The sequence below is a fragment of the Hordeum vulgare genome, chromosome 4H (genome assembly GCF_904849725.1).
Source record: "Hordeum vulgare subsp. vulgare chromosome 4H, MorexV3_pseudomolecules_assembly, whole genome shotgun sequence".
NCBI classification, from domain to species: Eukaryota; Viridiplantae; Streptophyta; class Magnoliopsida; order Poales; family Poaceae; genus Hordeum; species Hordeum vulgare.
The window spans coordinates 32,848,794-32,863,763 of NC_058521.1; the positions used below are offsets into that span (position 1 = coordinate 32,848,794).

A 14,970-nucleotide genomic window follows, 5' to 3' on the forward strand; every position below is an offset into this window, starting at 1 on the left:
GGCCATTACTGATGTTCGTCCATGTAATCGAATAGACGGGCTCTAGTCCCGATAATTCAGATCTCCATATAATTGTATATATATGCTCGCTTGTAAGATAAGTTAATCTTATATATATATGCATAATTATTTCTATTTAAATTATATGAAAACTAATTCCCGAACACCAAACGAGGCATCACGTTAATCTCACGAACACCTAAACCCTAAAACCCTAAAACCCAAAAATAATTTCATTCAAAAAAAACCCAAAAATAAGCAAAATCTGAAACTCTTTAGTCCCGGTCCGTATAACGAACCGGGACTAAAGGGCCTGCCCCTGGGGCGCTACGAGGCGCCCACGTGGAGCACCTTTAGTCCCGACTTGTAACAGGGTCGTGACTAAAGGTTAGGCCTTTAGTCCCGCCCCTTTAGTCCCGGTTGGTGAACCGGGACTAAAGCCCCTTACGGGCCGGGGCTAAAGGCCCCGTCCCCACTAGTGAACGGTCAAAGTTATCCTTAGAAACTAGTGGACTAAGGAATTTTCTCGATTATGGAGGTGATAAAAGAGTTTGTCGTAAAGGGTTATGTCGATGCAAGCTTTGACACTAATCCGGATAACTCTGAGTAGTAAACTGGATTCATATAGTGGAATAGTCGTTTAGAATTATTCCAAGTGAAGCGTGGTAGAAGCATCTACAATATAACATAGAGATTTGTAAAGTACACACATATCTGAATGTTTCAGACCCGTTGACTAAAAACCTCTCTCACAAGCGAAGACATGATCAAACCCCAGAACTGTATGAGTGTTAGATTCATTACAATCACATACTGATGTGAACTAGATTATTGACTACAAGTGAGAGAGTGTTGGAAATATGCCCTAGAGGCAATAATAAATTGGTTATTATTATATTTCCTTGTTCATGATAATTGTTTATTATCCATGCTATAATTGTATTGATTGAAAACTCAAATACATGTGTGCATACATAGACAACACACTGTCCCTAGTGAGCCTCTGAAGGACTAGCTCGCTGACCAAAGATGGTCAAGGTTTCATGACCATAGACATGAGACGTCGTTTGATAAAGGGATCACATCATTAGGAGAATGATGTGCAAACTATGAACATATCATATGATCATGCCAGTTTATTGCTATTGTTTTCTGCATGTCAAGTATCTGTTCCTATGACCATGTGATCATGCAACTCCCAGACACCGAAGGAATGCCTTGTGTGTATCAAACGTCACAACGTAACTGGGTGACTATAAATGTGCTATACATGTATCTCTGGAGGTGTCTGTTGGTTTGGCATGGATCAAGAGTGGGATTTGTCACTCCGTGTGACGGAGAGGTATCCCGGGGCCCACTCGATAATGCAACATCACAACAAGCCTTGCAAACAATGTGACTAAAGAGTTAGTCACGGGATTTTGTATTACGGAACGAGTAAAGAGACTTGCCGGTAACGAGATTGAACTAGGTATGGAGATACCGAAGATCGAATATCGGACAAGTAAAATTCAAACAAAATCTATTTTTTGTGTGGTAGATAATTTGATGCATAAGGTTCGCTCCAAATTTTAACATATTTGGACATCTTAGCAGCTCTTGGCAAAAAAGACAAATCAGGGTCAAAACAGTGCGTGAATAGTAGACCCTTTTCACAGACCCCAATTTGTCTTTTTTGCTGAGAGCGTCTCAGATGCCCAAATGAATTCAAATTTAGAACGGACCTCACGCATCAAATTATCTATCGCACATTTGGATGTTTTGGATTTTTTTAGTGTTTGTTTTGATTTTTTTCGTCCGAGCGGATGCAGATGAGCTCGGGAGCCAAAACACGCCTCTCCCAAACTACCATTAGCAGTAGCAACTCACGAACATTCTACTAGTTATTAAATAATTATCCACAATGGGATCATAAATATTTGTACACGCACAATTCTTATTTGAGTGTTACATATTTTCTATTTTCTCTTGTTGATTCTGTTTAGATATAAAAATATTTTTTAGAGCGGTTGTTCCCCTACTCCATGGACCCGTGTCACTCAACGAAGTTGGTTGAAATGATGGTGTCGAAACATAAAGAAGATTATGGAAAGTAGGATTTGTGAAAAAATAATCATATTACAAGAATGGATAGATAGTGGGTAGTGCTTGTACCTAAGTACTTGAATGTGTTCTTCAAGATGCATAGAAATAAGAAGGCTACGATCTGAAATAAGAAAGCAATCACTTTTTGAGTGAAAAATGAACCTTGCCAACACAACTATGTACTCAAATAGTCCTTTACTATTTACTATTAGACTAGTAAATATGTCCGTGCGTTGCTACGGATTGATTGAAGAAGATTCTTCAATGTCAATTTTGTTTTCGTGACATCACTCAACCATTTAAATTGGTCCCTTTTGATATCCGGAAATCTTTGGATTTTGATATTAATAAATTAAATGCATGTGGAAATATCAATAAATTTGAGAGGACTCGCAACATGTTCTGACATAATAAAACTGCAATCCAAATACCTAGATAAAAGAGAATTTAGTTCTGACTTGCAGGAGTAAGAGAAAACACTTTCCCAACCTTACATGAGTAAGAAAATTAAATTTAGATCTGGTAAAGCAATTTTTTTTGTTTGTGCCTAACACATACAAAATAAAAGAATAAATCAACCAAGCCCATGCACCATCTTCTCCTAATTACCTCGTAGATGACTGCAAGAAACTATTTCTTTTGTTTCATTGTGAGAGGAGAACAAATCCATCTTATTTATCGCTGCCAAATACTATTATTATAACTATTTTTCTTCCATGACTGATGCATTACATATATTCTTTTCAGATGCACAACAATCACAAGCATTCGCGCATGAAGAAACTCGCTACAACCACGCCTAGTTTGCAACTTTGTATAAATAGGTTGGGCTTGATCTTGAGAAGAAATTCGCCTAAAATATGCTCATAATCTTGCTGGACAACACATGTATGTGTTCTTGCTTTCTAATTAATCTTCATCATGCTCTTGTCCCTTATTTTCAACCGAATGGGAGGCATCGCATTAGTGTCGCCTATGCTCTACCGAATGTTTTCGGTGTATCAATCTGGACGAAGATGCAGTGGCGTCGGCACGAGAAGGGGGACACAGGCATGTGCCATGCCAAGAAGACCACTAACGATGCAGATGTCGGGCCGCATCACCGTATAGAGCTAGTCGCCGCCTTCGCTGCGGCCATCGACCAGACCGACCATTATCCTTCCGAACAGTGGTAAATAGTAGATGCACTTCCACGGGGCTTTGCGCTTTGCGACGGCGTCTATCTGAGTTGCATCCAAATAGGACCAGATAAAAGGATCATCTCTTCTCTTTTGAATTAAGAATCTGATGCAGCACAAGTCCACAACGATGCAAACATGGCCACATGCCAATGCAACTTTATGCCAATTAACACCAAACAACAAAATCAACAACACAACACGCATGGTTAGGAGGTTACCGAGCCGGATGTCAAAACTCATGAACTGCTCGATCATGGCATTGTGCAGTTACAGCTCGCAGCCTGCCCAACTATCAAGGCCCCGCCAAGGTTCTTCACTCTGAATCGAACATCCCACATATCCATGAGAAACAGTGGGAGCCCAGAACAACCACTACAAGAATCTCAGTGAATCCCACCAAGAGCAGTGCATGTGTTCGATCTGCATAAGACGCTGTCGGCGCTTTGGTGTTGGAGTTGAACCGCCCAAGGCTCATCTCCAGCTCGATGTCCTCGTTGTTCGGGCTTGTTCCTCAATTTGTTACGAGCTTGAGGCGAGGCGAACGCTGTAGGTGTCCTGGTCATCCCTCGATTTGTCGCGAGTTGGCGGAACCGCCCAAATCTCGTCGCCGGCTTTGCGTCCTCGTCGTTCGTCAATATGTTGTGAGACCAGGTCAAGTCGGCCGCTGTAGGGCCACACCGCCGTCCCTCGATCTGTCATGAGTTTGGGGCGAGGCGACTGCTGCAGCTTCGCATCATTAGTGATAGGTTTCACGTTCCGCTCATTGGTTTCAGAAGAGGTGCTTAATATAGTCGTACTTGTATTTAGATCGGTCTCCTAATATTTCTCGGGATCGGTCTCCTAATGTTTCTCGGGCAAGAAAAGAAACGACACGGTATCTGTAGTACTGGGCTAGAGAATTTAACCGTGGGTAGATTGTAAGAAAGGTTAGGGACTTTTTAACAAAATTTACATGACAGACTAAGAATATTTATTTTATTTATTAGTAGGTATAGATTATTCATTTACATACACAAATAAATTTTACATAATGATCATAATATAGGTCGAGACGTGCGTTACATTACTATTTAACCCAAAAAAACTGAAGTAGTATCACCACCACAATGTTTAGGCCCATTGGGTTTCGCTAAAGGCCCGACTCCCGAGGCCTGAAGGCCGACGTGGTTCCTGTCCTGCCCTAGTTCCCCGAACGCCCACACCCGAGCGGCCGAGCGAAGAGCCGTCGCAGCGTGTCGCCGCCAGGACCGCCGCCCCGCCTGCTTCGCCACCACAGGCCCTCGCCAGCGCCTCCGCCGACGACACCGGCCCTCGCTAGCACCTCCGCCACCGCACTCCCTTGCTCGCCGTATCCCCACGCCTTCCTCCTCCTCCCCTCCAGCCTCCTGCCCCGCGCCGCAGCACCGGCAGCCCAGCACGTCGAAGAAGACCGGTGCCCGGCGCATATACTTCCAGGTTTACTACCATTACCAGTTTCTTTTCTGCGTGCCTCTTGTGCTTGGTGCTACGTATTCAAGATGTTACGCCGTCAAAGATTGAAACGCAACCCTGCTCAAAGTGACAGAGTCTGTAACTGAAAGTCCGCGTTTTCATGTTCTGTAGAATTTTCGGTTTTACTATCTCAGGCGCAAATTTCGGTTTTCACACCTCACTAACCGAAAGAGAAGCCGGGTCTTGTGGAGTAGCAGTCTGTTTATTCTTCCAATAGTAGCCATGCTAGAAGAATGTCGCTGCTGCTAATTTAACTTGGTCAATTTCTTGATATCCACTCGAGCTTTGTTTCCAAAAGATGCTTCGTTTGTATTTGCTCACGCATCCGTCTCACCATTTGTACTTTCCATCCAGGGTGAGCAGGATGGGGATCGCTGCCGCGGAAGACCCCAAAGAGACGAAGAACCACCAAAACTCTTTGGATGAAATGGAGATGAAGGTGGTCAAGTTTTCGCGGGGGAAGGCTGCTAACTTGGCGGTAGGATAATTACTCTCCTACAAGTGTACTCGTTGAGTCCAGCGCTCGTTGCTTTGCTATTTCTGCTGATTGAAAAGCGTGTATTGGCATTTTTTTGTTTCAATGTGATTTCGTTGCAGGCTCTGCGTGATAAGAAATTGAAAGGGCAGCTCGCCGGAAAAGAGAAGCTAATCGGAATATCTGCCAAAGCTGCTGCGCAGGCTGAAAAGGTGCGGTATTGTGAATTTGTTGTAGAATGTCTCTGTATTTGTTGCGGCAAACACATAAGTAGCTGAATAACAGTGAGCATGATACGATGGAATCTGGTATTCTGTACTGTTGACTTACGACAATATGGTATTTTATCATACAGCTCATATTTAGTTTTTCAATGGTCTTTAGCTGTTCACTGGCATAATGTGGATCTGTTTGGATGAAGTAATGGACTTGTATTTATAGGATTTACCCCACATGTTTAGTGTGACATGGGTTTATCTGGTGTTCTTCCCAAAGCGGTTCCAGTCAATGAAAGATTGCTTGGTATTTTTCGTATGTATCTACTGTGTAGGAAGTAAAATTACTTTATTGGTGATACTCTTTTTGGAGTTCCTTTAGGTTATTTCATACTACCTCATGAGTAACGATCGACATATCTACTCCCTCCATCCGGAATTACTTGTCGCACAAATGAATAAAAAAGGATGTATCTAGAACTAAAATACATCTAGATACATCCATTCTTATGACAAGTATTTCCGGACGGAGGGAGTATTATTTTTGTGCCTCTTTGATGGACTATTGCATAAACTTATGGTGCTTATTGGCAGCAATATACCACTGGACCCTTTGACATTTCCTGCTGTATCTTTTTTTACCTTATGCTTCCTGATCTTCGTACTTAACATATTTCGAATTTGACTTTTGCAAACATGGGAGACTTTCAATTTTACTGATTTGTTGCTAACTCAATTTGCAGTGGTTTTTACCTATTGAGGGGGGCTACTTGGAGCCTGAAGGTTTGGAAAAGACATATAGATATACACAGCAAGAGCTTGGTAGTAGCGTCGACATTTTGAGTTCAAGAAAACCATTTGATATGATCTTACCTGGTAAATATGTAATTATTTTGTGTTCTCTGAAGCTGTGCGACAATTGTTACATGATCCAGTACCAATAAAAACTACATACAATACAGATGTTGATGTGAAACACCATTGATGATACTTATGTTCTTGTGTGGTACAGTTAGCTGATTAGCATTTCCAAATTCAAGTATTTTATTCCCTGATACTTATTTGGTTTGTCTTTGTAAGACTTATACTCTTCTTATTGTGTACATAGAGTTATTGACACTATCAGAATTTTGTCATTAAACAGTTTTACTTATTTGAATGATAGGCGAGTGTTTTTCTGTGCTTGTATGTTCTGACAGATATATATCTTATATCTATATTGCCCCATTGATGAATGCTGAGTATCAACTTCCCTTATAATTTATGAAAATCGTAAGGGAGCTAACTAGCTTTTTTTATGCAGAACTTGGTCCTTATACTCTAGAATACACCTCAAATGGTCGCTACATGATAGTAGGTGGGCGAAAAGGTCATATTGGTATGATGGATATGTTGAGTATGGATCTCATCAAAGAGTTTCAGGTCAGCTCACAGTATTTTAGCAGTTTTCCCAGCATGTTGGATGTTTGCAACACATTCACCATTTGAAGTTTAGTGCTTTCTAAAAAATTAAGCTGGCAAGATTCGTCTAGTATGATCATAAGTGCTTAGTCAAAATGCAGTTGTAATAAAAGTGCGTGCCTTCCATGCAACCAAAAAACTAACAGAAGGGTGGAGTTTGGTTCTATTCGTATGAGAAAATCAAAAATATGCTAACCAAGGCTACAATAACATTGCACAATATGGACAGAAGATAACTTATGCTCACAAATGGCTATTTTATCTACTCGTAATTAAAGATGATGCAACTTTTAGTTGATGGAAGGTGTGGATGTTGGGGGCAGGGAACTAGATCTAGTTGATTTTTGCCATCTCATTTGGTTTGATTGGTAGCGGCAAAATTCAGATCAAATAGGCAGAGTTCAGTTTACTTTTGTCCTAAGAAACTGAAAAGTCCTCACAAAGTTTTTCCATTGCCTCCCTGTCGGGATTTTTATGCATATTTACTGCAATGGTTTCCAAGGTTCAAAAAGGGACAGTGCGCTAGGCGGGTGATGGGCCTAGGCGGGCACCTGGAACCTGGCATTAAGTATGCAATTGGACACCTGAGCCCAGCACATTGCATATGAGGGCTAGAATTACAGAGAGCAGAGTGAGGGAGAAGTGAAGCTGGAGTTACGGTTCAGATCGTTGCAGCAGGAGCGTGAAGTTTCACAGTCGCCACAGCAGCGAGCCTCCATGTCGTGGCTGTAGGGGGAGTATGGTGTCCGGGAAGATGATGTTCGCATGTCATGTATATGGGGATTTCTGGCTCGTGTGGAACCAGCTTTACCAAGCCATCTAGGCATCCATCTAAAACATTCATGTGTCCCTATCGTCCACATATCTGCTATTTATGGGCTGCCCCCATGCATGTCCTTCTGCTTCACGAGGGTGCCTTCGCTTCGTAATTCTCCTCGCACCGCAGCTACTCCTCTTCTAGCTGAAGAGCTGCCGCTCCTCATGTCGCCGTCGCCTCTTCTCTACTGCCATAGATGTTGATTCCTCACCAGAGGACCTTCCTGGCCGCCTATGGCTGTAGCACCACACCATGGAGCGCCTAGACCGCGCCTAATTTTGTGTTTTGGACCTTGATGGCCTTTATTGTCACAAAGGCTTTCTGGTGTTCACGTTTGATGATGATTAAAGAAAATGATCCCTCCTATCATTTCTGCCTGGTCAAACCCTACTCTTGCCTCCCACTTTTCTCCAGAACTATCCTTGTCTTTTATAATCATAGCGACTGGACACTTGTGTTGCACTTTATCCATATACTTTACTTCTCTAATCCTCTTTTTTTAACACCTCTAATCTTCTTTTTATAGGTGAGGGAAACTGTGCGCGACGTGGCATTCTTACACAATGAGCAACTCTTTGCAGTCGCTCAGAAGAAGTAATTTCTCGACTCTGTTCAAGCTGCACGACATATGTCTCTTGCTAAAAAATATATCAATATGTTTCATTTGCTAGTCTTACAGCTGTTTACCACACTATAGTTTGATTTTCAGCCACCTGGCTAGAGTTATGCAGCATGCCTGCATGATTCAACACATTATTCTATATATAGTTATATACTATCATGAACATTGAAGGGTTGTTTTGACCACTCATGCTGATTTTGGTACCATTTCTTTGACTTCCTAGAGTTCTTAACAAGAATATTGTTTAAACAGGTACCCCTACATATATAATCGTCATGGCACAGAAATTCACTGTTTGAAGGTAATTAAAATTTGAGTACCTTTGCATTATTGGTAACTACGCTCTAACTATTGATGATTTTCAGAATTGATTGCAATGCTGTTTTTTATTTTACACATGCTTGCATTCATTATGTGAGAAGACTAGATAATACTCCATCCGTCCGGAATTACTTGTCATAAAAATGGATGCATCAAGACATATTTTAATTCTAGATACATTCATTTCTTTCCAATTTGATGACAAGTAATTCCGGACGGAGGGAGTAGTAGAATAGAACATAGAACATTCCCATTCCCATTTTCTTATGAACTCTGCAGAACTGATGAATGATATATTGATATACCTCAATTATTTAGGTAGCTACATCAAAATGATTTGGTCCTAAATGAGCTCATCTCAATAGCAAACTCATTTGTACTAAACAGTTAAGCTAGTGCGATGTGCTGATTCGTACTAAACTTGGAGAACTAGTAAAGTAGCGTCCAGACCACATGTGGCTCTGGATCCGCATCTCGATGAGCCGGGTAGATTGTTCCTCAGTTAATGCATATAATATTTTCTCCCAGAGGGCATTCCGAGATGAACTTATTTGTACTAATTGAACATTCAAGCTACTGCAAGTGTGTTGTTTGGTAATTTCTTTTGAAAATGCTTTTGTTTCTTATAAGCTGTAGAAGCATAATTTTAGAGCTGTTCATCATCCAACTTGCACTAGGTGTGTCTATATATTGAAGACATGACATCTCTGAAATACAGTTGTAACTTTTCTGATCTGTGACCACTCTTCTGTTTCACAGGAACACGGCAAAGCGCTGAAACTTCAGTTTCTGGATAAACACTTCCTCTTGGCATCAATAAACAGCTTCGGGCAGCTCCACTACCAAGATATGAGCACTGGCGAGATGATTGCAAATCACAGGACAGGTCTTGGGCGTACAGATGTTATGCGGGTAAATCCGTACAACGCTGTCATTGGTCTTGGGCATGCTGGTGGCAAAGTTACCATGTGGAAGCCAACCAGCGTTAAACCACTTGTCACAATGCTGTGCCACAATGGCCCTGTGAAGGCTGTTGCATTCGAGAGGGGCGGTCATCTTATGGCAACTGCAGGTGTTGACAAGAAGATTAAGATTTGGGATCTCAGGAAGTATGAGGTTGTGCATACGCACCCTGCACGAGCTGAGTCCTTGGATTTCAGCCAGAAGGGGTTGTTGGCCGCCAGTAATGGATCTCTAGTAGAGGTATACAGGGATGCTGGGGGCCATGATTATAAAATTTACATGAAGCATAGGATGGTAAAGGGATATCAGATCGGTAAGGTTTTGTTCCGCCCTTACGAGGATATCTGTTCGATTGGGCACTCCATGGGGTTTTCTTCCATTCTCGTTCCTGGATCAGGCGAGGCGAACTTTGATACCTTTGTCGAGAACCCTGTGGAGACTGCCAAGCAAAGGAGGGAGAGGGAGGTGCATGCTCTCCTCAACAAGCTTCAGCCGGAGACTGTTATGCTTAACCCAAACATGATCGGTAACGTGAGGCAGCCAAAGAAGAAAGAGAAGAAGACCAAAAAGGAAGTCGAGGAGGAGATTGAAGATGCCGTGGAGGCCGCCAAGAGCACGAAGGTGAAGAACAAGACCAAGGGCAGGAGCAAACCCAGCAAGCGGGCAAAGAAGAAGGAAGAAGAGGTCCTCAGAGCCAAGAGGCCTCTACTGGACCAGTACAAGGAAATCGGCGGGAATCCTGAGAAGAAACAGCGGGTAGGCGACAAGGCCGAGCTGCCGAAGGCCCTGCAGCGGTTTGCCAAGAACAAGCAATCATGATCTTGTTTATCTAGCAGCTTGTGTTGTAGTATCGTCTATCATGTAGCTGGCAAGTAGTATTTGAGTCCATGTGGACATGCTACATGAGACAACGGTGGGAAAGGATGCAGCAATTTTTTGTACCCAAATAACTTGTGTTCCAGACTTCTAGTTGAAATTTAGCTCGTTTTTGAGTTGACATCCTTTTATCTTGTATGAATGGGCTGGGCTGGGGCTTGGGAGGTTTATTTGATGACTGATGTATTGGTGGAGCCTTTTCGGTTCGGTGTCAAACATAGCCACTACTCCTAGGGTATGTATTATGCAAGTTCCATGTGCATTTCAGTGATTCCAACTCCTAAGGTGAGGACCACACTGGGAATGCTACAACTTATAATGTCTTTCGTTCAGAAAAGGTTACGTAGATGTAATGTAATCAAATTACACACATCCAGCTCTCTTCCATTTGTCACATGTAGTTAGGACTAGGAATGAAGTGGCCGATGCCCTTGCTCGGATCGGCCATATTGAACACCGTACGGCGGTGTGGCTTCGTTATACGTCAGTAGAAATATCTATCCTTTGTACGAAAGACTCTTTTGATCCCACTTAATTAATGAAGGTTTTCATCCGAAAAAAAGAGCTCTCTTCCATTTGTCTCAGTGATGCAACAAAAGAACCCCAATTCATCAACTAAAAACAACTGAAATCGGGACCAAAATTCAAACCAACGGATGACGAGATAATTAAGATTTGGTAGTAATTCCATAAGAAGAATTAGCACAATATGTGTGCAGAAAGAAGCAAACAATCTGGGGTGGGTGCTTTAGGGGAAGTATCAGGAAGTAGCACATGCTCCTATGCTCCCACTTTGAAAAAAATGAATAAATCAAATTTAAGTGTCAAAATATTCTGATTTTTTGTGTGGATATTCACAAGACATGTCTACAACCCATTCAAAATTCAGATCGAAATTCAAAATACAGAAAGAGATACAAAGATAATACATCCAGTATTTGAAATACATAAATGACACGCGTAAAAAAACATAAATGACAACAAATAAATACTCACATTATTCATGCCGGATTCGTCCTTTTGTTTCTCTTTATTTCAAATGTTGACTTGAAATTTTTAGGAGTTTTTTAGAACACACATATACTTACCCCTATGGCACACACACTGTGTTCCTATGAGTACATTTAAGAGATTGAGCCGAAACATAATCTTAAGATTGACAAAGTCGTTACAAACGCCTTTGTAATCAACGAAAATGTCACATCACCGAAAGACCCGGAATAAATTCAAGAAAATGCAAGCACCGGTGTCAAGTATATGTGTTCAACTTTGGTGGGTTAGGGATACCGCTGTCTTCTTACTCACTCAATCACAGGTTGGTTCTCATATAGACGCACATATACACACTCCTATGAAGGCATGCATGCATATACATGAAGATGCGAATAAAGCCTTTCCTAACTGGTTGTGCGCACAACCAGTATCGTCGCCGTTGCTGCACCTTGTGGATCAACGCACCCAGGCCCACACTGGGTCCCAGGCCTTCTCTTTCCCATGCCTCACGCTAATACGGCTAGGAGAAGCTGCAGGTGCCTATACTACTAGTTTTTCAAAGCAAGATTACACTACAAACAAATATATCACCATATCTTTTAATTGTTTTTGTAAAAAAATAAATCCATTTATTTATTTGACTTTTTCATGGTGAGCTCTTCAAAACAAGCCCAATATCAACATATTAAAATTTAGAGATAGAAATAACTATATGCTAATCATATAACAAAGAAGAAAAGTTTATTGAATATACAACAAAGTTCTTCAAAATTTTCGTACAAAGTGCTAGTTAGGTAAATGTAATGTTCATTGTTGTTAGAGCATATATCTCCATATGTGGTTTTGGTAATTGATGACAATTTCTATGGACTAATGGTTGCCTTAAGTTACATTTATAGGATTTGTCCATAGGCACTTCTTGAAGTCCATCTGTTGGGTTCAAGGAGTTTATATGATGACCAAGATGGTATTCAAGGTATTATCCAAAGTATGGTCATAGAGACACATGGTTGATCAAGATCTCAGACAAAGAGTAAATCAAGATGATCAACACACAAAGCGTACAAGATGTACCGAGAGGGATCAAGTGATCCCATGGTATGGTAAGCATTGTCCATTACGTGTTTGTGTACTAACCCATGGTCTTCGTGAGAGTTCTATGTGGGGGTTAGGTGTGTTTCCATGGGCTTGCGTCAAAGGGAAGATCTTATACAACCCATGAAGTATGACGTCAAGTTGTGATCGTCATCAAGATTGCGATGTGCAAGTTCAAGTGGATCAACACGAAGATATCATGCTTGAAGCTTGCCGTCCATTGTGGTGGCAATGGGCTTGTGAAGATATGCTGAAGAGTGGCTCACCCATAGTGAGTATGGGGGAGCAATCAACTAGTCTTCATCAAGCCAACGCAATCAAGAAAGGTGGTCCATCTTGAGGAAGCCAAGATCATCATCATCATCTAGCTCAAGAGGACGAGGTGCAAGGTATAGGTTTGCCCTTGATAGGTTTTCTGTTTAGGATAGATTGTTGTACTATCAAGGGGGGCTCTCAAGTGAGTAGCTTGATCGTATCGTTCGTTGAGAGCTCAAACCATTTGCATCCTTGCATCATACTTCTTGGTTCTTGTTTGGTGTTTCGCTTTGTGAGTTTTAGAGCTTATGGTCATCTTCATGACAAGCTCGAGTTCATCGAAAACGGAGTCCATATGCATCTACTATGATGTTTTCGATGTTGGTGTTTTTGCCGGTTCTTCATTCATAGAGAACTCACATCTCTATATCATTGGCATTTTCATATCTGCATGGTCTTAAGATTTCCAGTCGCTGTTTGGATAGCTCTTGTCGTCCTGAATCCAACAAGCTTGGGTTTGCTCGATTCGGAGCTCGTATGCGAAAGTTATGGCTGTTTCAGTGACGAGCGGTAGTACCGCTGGACCTAGTGGTAGTACCGCTAGAGTTGGCGGTAGTACCGCTGGCCCTAGCGGTAGTACCGCTAGAGCTGGCGGTAGTACCGCAGTCCTAGCGGTAGTACCGCCCCTGGCCAGCGGTAGTACCGCTCCAAGCTTTTAGTACCGTCATCTTTGCGGTTGTACTGCGTCGGACATTTTTGCGAAGACTTTCTTGGCGGTGGTTGGCCCGGTAGTATCTTTGCGCTACCATGGGCTTAGCGGTAGTACTGCTGCAGCCAGCGGTAGTACCGCTGGAGGGTTAGCGGTAGTACCGCTGCAGCCAGCGGTAGTACCGCCGGAGGGTCAGCGGTAGTACCGCTGGGCTCGGGCTGTAAGTGGGGGTAACGGTCTGATTTCTTCCCCCACTATATAAAGGAGGTCGTCTTCCCCCTTGGCCTCATCTATTCGTTGAGCTCTTGTTCTACCTCCATTGTTGACATTCTTAGAGCTTGCTTACTCTCAATCCCTCCAATGATTCTTGCTTGTTCTTGAGGGAAAAGAGAGAGGAGATCTAGATCCACATCTTCACCAATCACTTTCTCCTCTATGTGAGGGGAACCCCTTGGATCTTGATCTTGGAGTTTTTTGTGAGCTCCTTGTTCTTCCTCTCATATTTCTCCTTAACTTTCGTTGTTGTGGAGGGATTTGAGTGTGAGGGACTTGACCACTTCGTGTGTTCTTGCCATTGCATTGGTTGCATCGGTTTGAGTTCTCCACGGTGATACATGGAAGTGAAGGTTGAGAAGCTTATTACCTTTGGTACTTAGTACCCTAGATATTGTTCTTCGTGGATGCTTTGGCGTCCTAGAAGCTTGGTGGTGTCTCGAAGCTCAATCATTGTGGTGTGAAGCTCCGGGAAAGCGTCGGGGTCTCCAATTAGGTTGTGGAGATTGCCCCGAGCAATTTGTACGGGTACCGGTAACTGCCCCCAAGGGTTGCCACGTGTACGGGTTCGGTAACCGCCCCCAAGGTTTGCCATTTGTACGGGTTCGGTGACCGCCCTCAAGGGTCCCTTAGTGGAATCACGACATCTTGCATTGTGCGAGGGCGTGAGGAGATTACGGTGGCCTTAGTGGCATCTTGGGGAGCATTGTGCCTCCACACCGCTCCAACGGAGATTAGCATCCGCAAGGGTGTGAACTTCGGGATACATCATCGTCTCCGCGTACCTCAGTTATCTCTTACCCGAACCCTTTACTTATGCACTTTACTTTATGATAGCCATATTGTCTCTTGTCATATATCTTGCTATCACGTAGTTGTTTATCTTGCTTAGCATAAGTTGTTGGTGCACATAGGTGAGCCTAGTTGTTTGAGGTTTTGTGCTTGACATATTAAACGTTAGTTTTATTCCGCATTTGTTCAAGCCTAAACCTTAATTATTTTAAAGCGCCTATTCACCCCCCTCTAGGCGACATCCACGTCCTTTCAATTGTTTTTTCAAAAAGTTTACTGATTATAATAGTAAAGTTCATTGAATTTTTCCATAAAGCTCGCTGATTATAACGGTAAAGTTCATTGG

General features: G+C 42.4%; 1 protein-coding gene across 2 annotated transcripts; it reads left to right on the forward strand.

The window, feature by feature from the left end:
• The first annotated feature begins 4,453 nt into the window (after positions 1 to 4,453).
• Positions 4,454 to 10,628, forward strand: LOC123447738 (probable U3 small nucleolar RNA-associated protein 7). Of its 2 annotated transcripts, none has more exons than XM_045124384.1 (8): positions 4,454 to 4,721; positions 5,112 to 5,235; positions 5,355 to 5,444; positions 6,191 to 6,323; positions 6,751 to 6,869; positions 8,252 to 8,319; positions 8,600 to 8,648; positions 9,428 to 10,628. In XM_045124384.1, exons 2-8 carry the CDS (start codon positions 5,122 to 5,124, stop codon positions 10,448 to 10,450), a joined length of 1,596 nt encoding a protein of 531 aa, XP_044980319.1. In that variant the 5' UTR covers positions 4,454 to 4,721; positions 5,112 to 5,121; the 3' UTR covers positions 10,451 to 10,628. The 2 variants fall into 2 exon arrangements, with proteins under 2 accessions (XP_044980319.1, XP_044980321.1); XM_045124386.1 differs by having other exon boundaries at positions 6,191 to 6,269.
• Positions 10,629 to 14,970: the final 4,342 nt, after the last annotated feature.

Bases quoted from the DNA above. Each gene is read 5' to 3' on its own strand.
- LOC123447738 (XM_045124384.1), top strand. From the start codon at position 5,122: ATGGGGATCGCTGCCGCGGAAGACCCCAAAGAGACGAAGAACCACCAA. The intron at 5,445-6,190 runs GTGCGGTATTGT...CTCAATTTGCAG, and splicing joins CTGCTGCGCAGGCTGAAAAG to TGGTTTTTACCTATTGAGGG. The intron at 6,870-8,251 runs GTCAGCTCACAG...TTCTTTTTATAG, and splicing joins ATCTCATCAAAGAGTTTCAG to GTGAGGGAAACTGTGCGCGA.